The 14,746-nt window shown below is 40.5% G+C and overlaps 1 protein-coding gene across 1 annotated transcript in view; it reads left to right on the top strand.

Annotated features, from left to right (window-relative positions):
• The window catches only part of itgb2 (integrin, beta 2), a 28,506-nt gene extending 16,334 nt beyond the window's left edge, over nucleotides 1-12,172 (top strand). Inside the window, exons 15-16 of the mRNA XM_028024275.1 lie at nucleotides 7,457-7,623; nucleotides 11,771-12,172. Coding sequence (XP_027880076.1) covers nucleotides 7,457-7,623; nucleotides 11,771-11,836 — 233 coding nt within the window. The 3' untranslated portion in view covers nucleotides 11,837-12,172. The remainder of the gene's footprint in view (nucleotides 1-7,456; nucleotides 7,624-11,770) is intronic.
• The last annotated feature ends 2,574 nt before the right edge of the window (nucleotides 12,173-14,746 follow it).

The raw sequence follows: 14,746 nt of genomic DNA, 5'->3' as shown, positions 1-14,746 counted from the left end.
ATGGACTCGTCGGGTCGTGTGTACCTGTTGTGTGTGGACACCATCTTACCGCTTGGAAGACGCTCTGACACGTATGTGAACTCTCGCCAAAGTCTATTTTGGATAACCTAAATGTTTTTGAGAATTTTGGATGTTTTCTTTTTCTTTCTCTTTCACCTATATACTTAACATAACTGAATGTAAATTAAGGGTATGTTTAACATTATGCCTTTACTTTAATTTTAATACCGGAATGGTTTCAACTAATATAAGCCATCCCTGGTAAAAGATCATAGGCTCTTCACAAGTTAAGAGAAGAGTGTGTATCGGAAGGTTCAGGAGTTAGAAGAGGATCTGCAGTCTGCCCATGTTTTGAGGACAGGCATAGGATATGTTCAGTTTGGGGTTAAAGGGAGATTTATTTTTAGGAAGGGTGTTTTTTTTGGTTTTTTTTCCTTTTCTTTGGACGGAGACCTCGTTCTGCTGTCTTGTATTGTTTGGGCTGTCTTTGTTTATTGCTGGCAGATATGTGGAGGTGCTCAGCCTGCTTTTCATTTTTGAAGATGTCATATGTCGCACAACATTGATAGTGTTAGGGCAGATATAGGTGTAACACCAACACGTTTCATTACCTGGAATGTGAGAGGGATGAATGGGCCTAACAAGAGAACAAAGATTTTTTCTCACTTAAAGAGACTGAATGCAGAAATAATATTTTTACAGGAAACTCATTTGAAAATAGCAGACCAAATCAGGCTTAAGAAGAATTGGATTGGACAGAGTTTTCACTCTAACTTTAATAATAAGGCACGAGGGGCGGCCATCCTGATCCACAAAAAAATATTATTTACACCATCTCAGGTCATCTCTGACCCCCAGGGACGATTTGTGATGGTAGCTGGGTCGTTGTTTAACTCTCCTGTAATTCTAGCTAGTATTTATGCCCCAAACTGGGATGATGTGGGCTTTATACATAAACTCACTTCTCTTTTCCCAGACTTAAATAGACATAGTCTTATTCTATCGGGGGACTTCAACGCGGTCATGGACCCAACTATGGACCGCTCTAGCCCTAGAAACCTAACTCACTCTAAAATGTCTCTTGCCCTCGGTGAGTTTGCTGATAAGGCAGGTTGGGTTGACCCATGGAGGTTCTTTAATCCTAACAAAAAAGAATTCTCCTACTTTTCACATGTTCACCACACATACAGTCGTATCGATTTTTTCTTCATTGACAAGACACTTCTCCCTTTTACAAAGAGAATTGAATACAATCCTATTGTTGAATCCGACCATGCGCCGGTCTCCCTGGATATTTTGTTCTCTCAAAATGTCACACAACCAAGAGTTTGGAGATTAGACACTTCTTTACTATCAGACAGTCATTTCTGTGAATTTATTGGTAAAGAAATAGATGAGTTTATATATTTTAACAGATCTGATTCCATATCCCCATCCATATTGTGGGAAACACTTAAAGTAGTTATAAGAGGGAAGATAATTTCTTATTCTATCTCACGGAGTAAGGAAAGAAAGCAAAAAGCAAACGATCTTTTAGTATCAATAAAACAAATTGACCAACAATATTCTACCACTCCAACACCTGAGTTATATAAAGAAAGGGTAACATTGATGACCCAATATGACCTATTGTCAACAGAAATAACTGAAAAACACCAACTTTGGTTAAAAGGACAATATTATGAACATGGGGATAAGGCAGGCCTATCAGCTTAAATGTAAAACAGCATCCCGTCTAATACCTCAGATACCTAATACTCCACAATCTTTCACTGTAGATCCAATAGAGATAAACAACACCTTTAAGGATTTTTATTCCAGACTATATACATCTTGTTCCCCGCAAGACAAATCCAAAATGATTAGCTTTTTAGATAATATTGATATACCACAAGTAGATACGCAAGCCAAAGACAGCCTTGAGGAAGCTATAAAGCTACAAGAGATTATTGATTCCATTCATAAAATGCAGAATGGCAAATCACCTGGACCTGACGGTTATACCGTTGAGTTTTATAAAAAATTTTCTCTTCAACTTGCTCCCCTGCTACTTGAAATGTTTAATCATTCCTTTAATCAGAACCATTTACCACAAACCCTAACAGAGGCTTCCATTTCACTTCTTTTAAAGCCAGGCAAAGACCCAAATGATTGCGGCTCATATCGACCTATATCTTTGCTCAATGTTGATGTCAAAGTTTTAGCAAAACTGCTAGCATCAAGGCTAGAGAATGTTGTACCCAACATCGTCTCAACAGAACAAACTGGTTTTATAAAAGGTCGTCAGTCTTTTACAAATATTCGCAAACTTTTAAATATCATTTATTCCCCTGCGTCTGGGGAGATTCCTGAAGTAGTTGCCTCTCTGGACACGGAAAAAGCATTTGACCGAGTGGAATTTAATTATTTGTTTACTGTACTGGGAAAATTTGGCTTTGGTTTAAATTTTATAACCTGGATACGCTTGTTATATACATCACCCAAAGCATCTGTTCTTACAAATAAGATATCTTCCCATTTATTTTCTCTCTCAAGGGGCACACGCCAGGGTTGCCCTCTAAGCCCACTTTTATTTGCATTAGCTATTGAGCCTTTATCAATAAAATTAAGGACAACCCCTAATTTTTTCGGTATTCGTAGGTTTGATACTGAATATAAAATGTCTTTATATGCCGATGATTTACTTTTGTATATTTCTGACCCAGTGTCATGTATTCCTACTATTGTCAATATTCTTAATGACTTTGGAAGTTTTTCAGGTTACAAATTAAACTTCTCTAAAAGTGAATGCTTTCCAATTAACTACCTAGCCCTTCAGCTACCAGACAATGCGCTCCCCTTTCATATATCAAAGTCCGGATTTAAATATTTAGGCATATACATCACCCATACGTTCTCTGATCTTTATGGAAAGAATTTCAAACCTCTCTTGCTTAAATTGGAGGCTGATTTTCAGAGATGGTCCGGTCTCTACTTATCTCTTCCGGGCAGAATTAACAGTATAAAAATGAATGTATTACCCCGTTTTTTGTATTTGTTTCAGTGTCTCCCAACATTTCTGCCCAAGTCTTTTTTCGAGTCTTTAAATAAATTGTTCTCCTCTTTTCTCTGGGCAAATAAAAATGCTAGAGTTCGCAGAGAGTTTCTAGAAAGGCCCAGAGATAAAGGCGGTCTGGCTTTACCTAATATGAGAAACTATTACTGGGCATCTAATATCCAAAAAATTATATATTGGTATCAAAGCCCGCAGCTTGATTGGTGTAGGATTGAAGCAAACTCCTGCACCTCTTCCTCTCTTTCTGCTTTGGTTACTACTGGATTACCACTTTCACCCTCTAAATTCACCCATAATCCTGTAGTATCCTCCTCTCTTAGGATATGGATACAATTCAGACAACACTTTAATTTAAAAGAATTTTCTTTATATAGCCCTATTTGTAATAATCACCTTTTCCCGGCTGCCAGGATGGATCACACCTTCGCTTTATGGAGGAGGAATGGTTTGGAAACTTGTGACCATTTTTATATAGACGGTGTTTTTGCCAACTTCACTGACCTCTCGGCCAAATTCCAATTACAAAAAACTGATCTTTTTAGATATTTCCAGGTCCGTCATTTTATTCAAAGTCAAAGTCCAGTATTCCCTGCCTCTCCAGCAGACTCGGGGCTTGAGAGGATTTTGCGTAACCCTTTGTATCTCAGGAGGCACATAGCAAACATCTCAAATATAATAACATCTCTTCAGGAAACAACACTAGATGAGCTTAGAATTGCATGGTCTGAAGAACTTGGTTCTGTTATTTCTGAACATTTCTGGGAACGTGCTCTGGAAAGAATCAATGGAACATCGTCCTGTGCACGGCTTAGCCTTTTACAGTTAAAAATCCTCCATAGAACTTACTATACCAAATCTAAACTCTCAAGAATTTATAAGGACATTGATGACAGATGTGAGCGGTGCCATTCTGCCCCAGCAAATATGACCCATATGTTTTGGAATTGCCCGAAATTAACCGAATTTTGGTCATCCATCTGTAAAACATTGAATGAAGCATTTAATACCAAAATCAAACCGTTTGCAGGATTGGCCATCTTTGGAGTATTGCTTGAGGAGCACATGCTATCTACTGATCAAATGAATGCGTTCGCCTTTGCCTCCTTAGTAGCCCGTAGACTTATAGTCTTACTCTGGAAATCCTCTGAACCACCTAAAGTCTCGGTTTGGCTCACTGATTTAATGTCTCTCTTGAAATTAGAAAAAATTAAATACTTTATTAGAGGCTCAACAAGACAATTTCACAGGGTGTGGGACCCTATGATGGAATACTTTAAAAATCTTAAAAATATAGAATCACCTCCATAAGCCTATAGAGCCCTAAGATGTGTATGTATATGTTTGTATGTATGTATATATATGTATGTATGAATATATATATATATAATTGATGATGACAAATTATTGTATTGTCGACACGTAATGCTCCCCGTCATTTCTTTTTTTTTTTTTCTTTTTCTTTCTTTCTCTTCTGTTGAATGTGGGTGGGTGGGGTCGGGTTGTTAAAAGATAAAGCAAATTTAACTCATGTTACCGTATTTTTATGTACCTTACATTGTACTTTTTTTTTTGAATAAAAATATAAATAAATAAAAAAATAAATTAAAAAAAAAAAACACGTAAGAACACAATCTTACCATAGGCACATATATTTAGTAACAAAGTGGTTGTTTTTATAAATTGATTAATGATTTTTGTCAGTATATATTTAGAATGACACTTAGCGATATTATTGTGTTTTGTTGCTCAATTCCAAGGATGGTTGCGTGTCAAAAGAGAAGAGGATGCTGCTATGTCTTACCATTGCACTGACTTGCTTGGCATTTGCACAGAAATCAAACTTAAACTGTATTAATTTAATTGTATATACTTTCCCTTTTCAAAAGGCTGCTGTTTTATTTTATAACTGCAGGTTGCGTTTTATTGCGTTTGTTACCGAGATAAGTGGCACGTTCCGTTTAGTTGTTTTTTCAATCACACACTTTACAGTGATTATTTACAATGCGCGATCGTCGTTATGAAAACTGCATTATGAAGCAGATTTTCTGAGTTCCAAAAGGAAAAAAAAAGACCCTTTCCTTGTCGATCGTCATAATAAAAATGACATCAAAAATCAGATTTCCTTAGGGTGTGATAAAATTGCATTTCTTTAATTTTATCAATTCAACAAAACACAATACATTAATATTGTAACGGAAGCACTTAAAGCACTATCGTACAACAGAGTCACGTGGTGCTTCATTCCCTGCTGTTTGTCCAGGACGCACAGCAGGGAAAATAAACATTTAATTATGAATGGTAATTATGTATACTCTTAGTTATTTTGATAACAGGCTAACATAGCTGATATAAACACTTAAAGCTTGTTTTGCATTCATTATAAACCTTATATAAGACTTTTAATTTTTTGTGGCTCCAGACAGATTTGTTTTTTGTTTTTTTGGTCCAAAATGGCTCTTTCAACATGTTGGGTTGCCAACCTCTGCCCTATTTAAACAGAAAAACCACAGAGTGTGCTTCAACTACAGATGGGTCACACTCTTAAGTCCTGGAGAAGAGGATCCGTTTTTTGAACTTCGGATTAAGGAAGAGCAGTGTGGTTTTCGTCCTGGTTGTAGAACATTGGATCATCTGGAGGCTGCATGGGAGTTCACCCAACCAATGTACATGTGTTTGGTGGACTTGGAGAAGATGTTGGACCATATCTATTAGGGAGTACTGTGGGGGTGCTTTGGGAGTATGGGGTACCACACTCTTTGATAGGGGCTGTTAGGTCCCTGTATGACTGGTGTCAAAGTCTGGTCTGCATTACCAGCAGTAAGTCGGGCTCCTTTCCAGTGAGAGTTGGATTCCACCAAAGCTGCCCTTTATCTCCAATGCTGTTCATTACTTTTATGGACAGAATTTCTAGGTGCAGCCAAGGTGTTGAGGTGATCAGTTTTGGTGGCTTTTCTGCTTTTTGCAGATGATGTGGTCCAACTGGCTCCATTAGGTCTTAATCTACAACTTTCATTGCCCGGAACGGTTTGCTCATTGGAGCGGTGTGCAGCCAAATGTGAAGCGGCCAGGATGAGGATCAGTGCCTCCAATTCCGAGGCCATGGTCTTGAGCCAGAAAACTTTAGCGTGCCTTCACTAACCTGCCCCACCTGCCTGGGAATGTCCTGCCCCAAGTGGAGGAGTTTAAGTATATCAGGATTTTGTTCACTAATGAGGGAAAAGTGGAGCAGGAGATCGACAGCTGAATTGGCACAGAATCTGCAGTAAAGAGGGCGCTGTGCCGGTCCATTGTGGTGAAGAGAGTCTCAGAGTAGAGACGGAGAGGAGGGAGCTGGAAGCATAGTCCGCTGGAGGGGAACGCTGGCCTGGGAACACCTTGGGATTCCCCTGGAGGAACTGGCCCAGGTGGATGGGGACAGGGAAGTCTTTGCCTCCTTACTTAGGCTGTCGACTCTGGATAAGCGGAAGAAGATGGATAGATGGATGGATGGTTTCAACAGTAATAAAATATTTCATTTAGGATTTAATTAGGAAGTAAAAGTGCAAAGAACCATCTTCATAGTAACATGGCTACAATATGATGCTATTGATAAGTTTGATATGACTTGGGGAAAAGATCCTTATCTGCATCACTGAATGTAACCTTACTGAGGCCTCTCCCTACCATGTGTATTTCCTCATGTCCTCCTTTGAGCAACTATTGGAAGGAAATATTTGGTACACTACCTCATATATTCAAAGTCAAATTAGAACCAAACCAATTAGCAGCCTTTTTTGGGGTTCTGGAAGTTAAATCTACTTTAACCAGTGGTAGGCGCTCTATAGATTTTGGATTGCTTCTGGATATCACAGTTTATTTGAAGAGCATTTTTCACACATATAGAAATACAAAGTGTTTTACATAAAATAAAAGGAGGGTTAGGGTATCCAAAGTTTTTATGTCTATGTCTTCAGTTTTCATGAAAGTGGTTTTGCAGAAAATGAGTCTTTAAATACCAAATGTCTTCTAGAAAGCAGGCATATAAGAATTGCTAGTTTATTAAGTGCCAGTACTAAGATAAATAAATGTATTAATATGTAATAATTACAAAATATAGACAAGGATAAGTTATCAATGAATTTTATACCTATAGTTTAGTTATTTTTGTAAGACAAGTTAATTCAATTCAATTGATCTAAATAGTACAATTTACAACAAATATCCCAAGATATTTCACAAAAAAACCCACAAATATATCCATTCATTGTACACCATGCATTTCAGCATATGTTGTCTAGAATGGGCATTGGGCACAATACATGTAAATGTATTACATTAGATGGGTTTGGGAACTTATGGACCATGTTGTCATGGATATTTTATGAACTGTATATCGTTAATAGGTTGATTCTAATCTTACAGAATGCCCTGAACCACCCAACGTCATAGCTATCATAGGAGGTACGCTTGCAGCTGTGGCTGTAATTGGGATTCTGCTCCTGATGCTGGTCAAGTTACTGATCCACATGAAGGACCTGAAGGAGTTCAAGAAATTTGAGAATGAAAAAAAGAAATCCAAGTGGGCAAATGTAAGTTGTTTTTATAATTAATATTCTGTTTGTCTGTCTGCATATGTGTTTGTGTGTAGCGTTACTCTAACAGTACCACTTTTTCAGTAACGAGTGATCTAACGCATTACTATTTCAAATCCAGTAATCAGATTAAAGTTACTTATCCAGATCATTGTGCATTGAGAAAATAGTAATTTTCTCTTGTACGGTAATTCAGTCTGGAGAGACTCAGACGGAGAAAAGGGAAACAATTAGAGAAGTTTATTAACAGCATGAATTAATTCTTTGGCGCTCGGGCCCCGGCTGAGGACATTGATTATCGCAAACTTTGCGATGGGCTCCATATGCTGTTAGGAACGTCATCCCCCGGGATCCGGCACTGGTGGTGGAGGCGGTGAAGGATGCTGCCGGATAGCCGAGCGAGTGGGGGTAAAGGGGTGGAGGTGGGTTGAGCTCTGCTGGAAAGCACGAGACGCCATGGATGGTGGTCCTTATCAGCTGGGGCTCGTACGGTGATTGGACGTGACGAGTCTTGGACCGGCGTCGATCAATCAACGGTGATGAGCCGGAAGCTCCGGTTGGATGATGCAGGTGGGGCTAAAAGAGTCTTCCAGTTTGAATTTGCGCCTAGGCTTCATTTTAATTTAATTTCCTCTGTGCGTCTTGGGGAGTGACCGCCGTTTCTGTGCGACAGCAGCAGCTGAACACATCATGACAGAAATGTTAACAGTGGAGGGAGGAGAGAAATGCGCCTTTTGTTGCTGGAAAGACAGGAACTATTTTCAGTTTCTGTCGTCAAGTCCGATTATTATCCGGGAGTATGGGGTACCAGGCCCTTTGATACAGGCTGTCAGGTCCCTGTATGACCGGTGTCAGAGTCTAGTCAGCATTGCCGGCAGTAAGTCGGGCTCATTTCCGGTGAGAGTTGGACTCCGCCAGGGCTGCCCTTTGTCACCGATTCTGTTCATTACTTTCATGGACAGAATTTCTAGGCGCAGCCAAGGTGATGAGGGGATCCGATTTGGTGGCTTTGGATTGCATCTCTGCTTTTTGAGGATGATGTGGTTCTGTTGGCTTCATCAGGTCTTGATCTACACCTTTCGCTGGAGAGGTTTGCAGCCGAGTGTGAAGCGGCCGGGATGAGGATCAGTGCCTCCAAATCCGAGGCCATGGTCTTGAGCCGGAAAAGGGTAGAGTGCTTTCTACCCTCTTTTCCGGCTGCCCCAAGATACCCGGAGGGGGTGTACTGTCCCAAGTGGGGCGTTCAAGTATCTTTGGACCTTGTTCACGAATGAGGGAAGAAGGGAGCGGGAGATCGACAGGCGGATTGGCGCAGCGTCTGCTGTTAAGCGGGCGCTGTACTGGTCCGTCGTGGTGAAGAGAGAGCCGAGCCAAAAAGCGAAGCTCTCGATTTACGATATACATATATGTATGTATATATACACTGCTCAAAAAAATAAAGGGAACACTTAAACAACACAATATAACTCCAAGTAAATCAAACTTCTGTGAAATCAAACTGTCCACTTAGGAAGCAACACTGATTGACAATCAATTTCACCTGCTGTTGTGCAAATGGAATAGACAACAGGTGGAAATTATTGGCTATTAGCAAGACACACTCAATAAAGGAGTGGTTCTGCAGTTGGGACCACAGACCACTTCTCAGTACCTATGCTGTCTGGCTGATGTTTTGGTCAGTTTTGAATGTTGGTGGTGCTTTCACACACGTGGTAGCATGAGACGGACTCCACAACCCACACAAGTGGCTCAGGTAGTGCAGCTCATCCAGGATGGCACATCAATGCGAGCTGTGGCAAGAAGGTTTGCTGTCTGTCAGCGTAGTGTCCAGAGGCTGGAGGCGCTACCAGGAGACAGGCCAGTACACCAGGAGACGTGGAGGAGGCCGTAGGAGGGCAACAACCCAGCAGCAGGACTGCTACCTCCGCCTTTGTGCAAGAAGGAACAGGAGGAGCACTGCCAGAGCCCTGCAAAATGACCTCCAGCAGGCCACAAATGTGCATGTGTCTGCACAAACGGTTAGAAACCGACTCCATGAGGATGGTATGAGGGCCCGACGTCCACAGATGGGGGTTGTGCTCACAGCCCAACACCGTGCAGGACGCTTGGCATTTGCCAGAGAACACCAGGATTGGCAAATTCGCCACTGGCGCCTTGTGCTCTTCACAGATGAAAGCAGGTTCACACTGAGCACACGTGACAGAGTCTGGAGACGCCGTGGAGAGCGGTCTGCTGCCTGCAACATCCTTCAGCATGACCGGTTTGGCAGTGGGTCAGTAATGGTGTGGGGTGGCATTTCTTTGGAGGGCCGCACAGCCCTCCATGTGCTCACCAGATACCGCCTGACTGCCATTAGGTACCGAGATGAGATCCTCAGACCCCTTGTGAGACCATATGCTGGTGCGGTTGGCCCTGGGTTCCTCCTAATGCAGGACAATGCTGGACCTCATGTGGCTGGAGTGTGTCAGCAGTTCCTGCAAGATGAAGGCATTGAAGCTATGGACTGGCCAGCCCGTTCCCCAGACCTGAATCCGATTGAGCACATCTGGGACATCATGTCTCGCTCCATCCACCAACGTCACGTTGCACCACAGACTGTCCAGGAGTTGGCGGATGCTTTAGTCCAGGTCTGGGAGGAGATCCCTCAGGAGACCATCCGCCACCTCATCAGGAGCATGCCCAGGCGTTGTAGGGAGGTCATACAGGCACGTGGAGGCCTGAGCACAATACTGAGCCTCATTTTGACTTGTTTTAAGGACATTACATTAAAGTTGGATCAGCGTGTAGTGTTATTTCACTTTAATTTTGTGTGTGGCTCCAAATCCAGGCCTCCATTGGTTAATAAATTTGATTTCCATTGATGATTTTTGTGTGATTTTGTTGTCAGCACATTCAACTTTGTACAGAACAAAGTATTCAATGAGAATATTTCTTTCATTCAGATCTAGGATGTGTTATTTGAGTGTTCCCTTTATTTTTTTGAGCAGTGTATGTATGTTAATCATTTTGTTGAATATTTAAACCTACTCTGTGAACACTTTACTATATATTTTAAAACCATCAGATTATGTTAAACTGCATAGATTCAGGTACTTGCTGATAGAGATGCCAGTATAAAAGGTTGGTTCTTATATTTCACACAGGAACTTTTGAAGACAAATTGATTTTATTTAGAAAAGGTTGGCTCTTTTTCTCTGACTGTTTTAACAAATCACATATGGAGCCATACAGATTGCTTAGTCTTCCAATGCTTTATCAAATTAATGACTAAAAGATGCATTTTTGCTAGAATTTAGATCTGTAGCCCATCCCAAAATCTGGTCTGGGTCGGATCAGAATTATTTGCCTGATGGTGACGTTGCATTTAATGAGTTTGCAGCACACAGACAAAACCTAAAGAGAATATGCGATCAAGTTGTGTTGATCTATTGTAGTTTAAATAGAGGAGTAGCAGCTGACTGTTGACAGAGGAAAGACAGAAATTAAAGTGCAGAAGTCCATTAGACAGAAACAAGCGCAGCATGCTGGACAATAAATGCACATAAATGCTTCACCGTTACGCTCCAATTGATCACACATCAAATGACAAACGACAAAATGTACAATATATAGTTATTCTGCTTACATTAATGGTGATCAAAAAACGAAACCGGTTAAAACCTCACTGAAGCAATATGTCAGATCCCCTCCTCACCCTCGTCTTGATAAGTACAGAGAGCAGTCCGTTGGTTTCGTATCCAGACTGTGATAAAGCGCAACTGACCACTTGGTACCCTCACCCCCTCTGGCTCCGCCCCTGGATGTACAGACAGGAGGAACATGCTCTCATATAATGGCAGCCAGCGCTGTTAGTGAGAGGTTGGGCAATCCAAGGTGAGGCTCAGCTCGCTGCTGCCTCACCAGCTTCACTTCCGAGCATTTGAATGGGAAATTGAGAAAATTCAGAAGTACATAACTGGATAAGACCCAACAGTAAATTGTGATGATCATTCACGTTGTCTGTCTGAGCTAATAAAGATTATGACTGCAATCAATATCGCCCAATATTGCATTCTTTTTTCTAGTTCAGTCCATAGAATGTGCCGTTTTCACAAGACTGAAGCACAAAGAAATGTAACTAATGGTAAACTTTCTTTATTACCAGGCTGACAATCCGCTGTTCAAGAATCCCACCACTACTGTGGCTAACCCTCTGTTTACTGGAGAGTGAAGACCCTCTACTACATATTGACATTTATTCAAAGCTTTTCTTGAAACATATAATGCTTTCAGTGCTTTCATTTATTTGATTTATGTGATTTTATGATTATGTTGTATTAAAATCTACTTAACTTTGTAAAATGTGTATTTTTGAGGATGGAGTACAGTTGGTTTGTGGAGCTCATATAACCTATTTGCTAATATTATAACATCTAGCTGTTTATGGAGGCTGTACAGTTTTTCTACGTTAACAATCAACAGTTTGGAGAATTGCACCATTTATTTTCATGAAACTGTAAAATCTTAGTACAAATAAACTCATCAGAATATGACCACTTGCCTTAAACTGAGTTTATCTTTCTTTTGTCATGATTATTAAGACATAAACAAAAAACTTCAAGGATTTTTCTTTTGTTTTAATAGGTAAAAACTGAAAAATTAGTTTGAAAAATTTTGTTCATGTCTCTCATTGTGTCCCTGATAATGTTCTTGATAATTGATTTAGCTTTTTATATAATGCTTTACATCCATCCATCCATCCATTTTCTGTTCACCCTTGTCCCTAATGGGGTCGGGAGGGTTGCTGGTGCCCATCTCCAGCTACGTTCCGGGCGAGAGGCGGGGTTCACCCTGGACAGGTCGGCAGTCTGTCGCAGGGCAACACAGAGACATACAGGACAAACAACCATGCACACACACACTCACACCTAGGGAGAATTTAGAGAGACCAATTAACCCGACAGTCATGTTTTTGGACTGTGGGAGGAAGCCGGAGAACCGGAGAGAACCCACGCATGCACAGGGAGAACATGCAAACTCCGGCCGGGAATCAAACCCAGGACCTTCTTGCTGCAAGGCAACAGTGCTACCAACTGCACCACTGTGCAGCCCTTTATGCTCATATGCTTTACATGTCTGTTAAAATCTCATCTTTTGTCAATATTCTTTGATCCATAGTCAAAAGACTATGGGTCAGAAATGACCTGAAATAAAAGGAAGATTAGCTGCACTATTACCACACACCATGTGGAGAATGGAACAGGTAATGACAAAATACAGTGCCTATAAAAAGTGATTTTTAATATGTTCCATTTACAAAAGAAAAAAACTTAAACAACAAAGTGAAAACTGATTTTTACAAAATACTGACAGGTAAACAAAAACATCTAACATAAATTAGTTGATTGCATGAATCTTCACCCCCTTAATTCAAAGTAGAAAGAATGGAGATAACCTGAGTGCTTTAAGTGAGTCTCAACTGGTTGTATATAAAGACACTGGGTCTGGAACCAGTACGAAGACAAAAGTACACTCTAGACAATTAATAGAAAATGTTATAGAAAAGTATAAGTTTAGGGGGTGGAAACAAAAACACTAAATAACTGAACAACCTCTGGAGCTCGGTTAAAGCCATCAAGAAATGGAAGGAATCTGGTCAATGTGTCAGGTTGTGTCCTCATAATCTGAGTGACTGAAGAAGGTCACCAGGCTACTATGGCTGTGCTGAAGGAGTTCCAAGTTTCAGCTGTTGAGATAGCACTATACATCACCACAAACACACCATTCCCACTATGAAGCATAGTGCTAGAAGCATCATGCTGTGAGGTTGTTTCTCAGTAGAAGGTCCTGGAGGGCAAGGGACCTGAAAGTTACCAGAGAAAAAATCCAACTGTAAGCACACATTCAATCCTTTCAGGAGCTAGCTGATACTTCCGATTTGTAAAAATCAAATGAGTCATGTTTTCAGTATTGAAACATGTAACGTGTTTTACCTGAGTTTTTCTTTCAAGCTAAGGTAACTAATTTGAGATTAGCACTCTGGTTCTGGGACCAGAGATTATATTTGGGCAATCAACTTGTGGCCAAAGTTTGCTGGTCTTGGACCAGCAGTGCAAACTCCTACATCAACTCCCCACAATGTGCAAAAGTTCTTTGATGACTGCCATAATACCACTCAGAGTACAGAGAGTAGACTCAGGACTTTGTGAACTGGTGCCAGCTGAACTACCTCCTCAACAACAGAGGAAGGAAGGATCTGAACAGATTCTACCTGCTGAGGAGGCTGAAGTTTCTAGGAGTGCAGGGGGCGCTCCTGAAGACCTTCTTTGACTCCGAGGTGGCATCAGCCATCTTCTAAGGTATTGTATGTTGAAGCAGCAGATTATCTGCAGCTGAGAGGAAGTGGCTAGATAAACTCATCAGACAGGCCAACTCTTTGATAGGATGCCTCCGTGACCCAGTGCAGGTAATGGAGAGAAACAGAAGGACTTTAACTAAGATACTGTAACATCACTGATGAACAATTTGTCCCAACATTCATGAAACTGTTGCTGAACTGGAGAGCTCCTTCAACAACAGACTGCTGCATCCTAAATGCACAAGTGTTATGGGATTCTTCCTCCAAGCAGCTGTTAAGACTTTATAAACATCACTCCTCCCAACAAATTCAGTGTTTACATCTCTGCTGGCTTTTGCATAATCATTTGAACTGTTTTTCTAATTTGTATTATACATCTGTTATATACTTCATACTGTATTGCATCTTTTTTAATGTTCAATACACACATCTGGAAAAGTGATCCAACATACTTGCAAATCCCTTGGATTGCGAGTCTGACCCTGACTCTGACCCTAACCCTATTTCTGCTATACAGTATATAATTATTAAACTTTAGACTTTTAGCCTGCATTGTTCCCAAAGTTCAACATAAAATGGTATCCTCATGAAAAGCACTTTGATCTGCATCGTTACGGAATTGTGCAATGCAAATAAACTTGACAACTGTATATAAAATTATCAGTGCATAAATGACTGATCAAGTCAGCTTGTTTTGAAAACATTTTATTACTTTAATTGTGGGGAAACAATTCAGCTTTTCATATTTTAGAAAAAAAAACATGCTGTCATACCAAACAAACA

This window comes from Xiphophorus couchianus, chromosome 7, assembly GCF_001444195.1.
Source record: "Xiphophorus couchianus chromosome 7, X_couchianus-1.0, whole genome shotgun sequence".
Lineage (NCBI taxonomy): Eukaryota > Metazoa > Chordata > Actinopteri > Cyprinodontiformes > Poeciliidae > Xiphophorus > Xiphophorus couchianus.
This window is presented reverse-complemented; position numbering and strand designations above follow the sequence as displayed.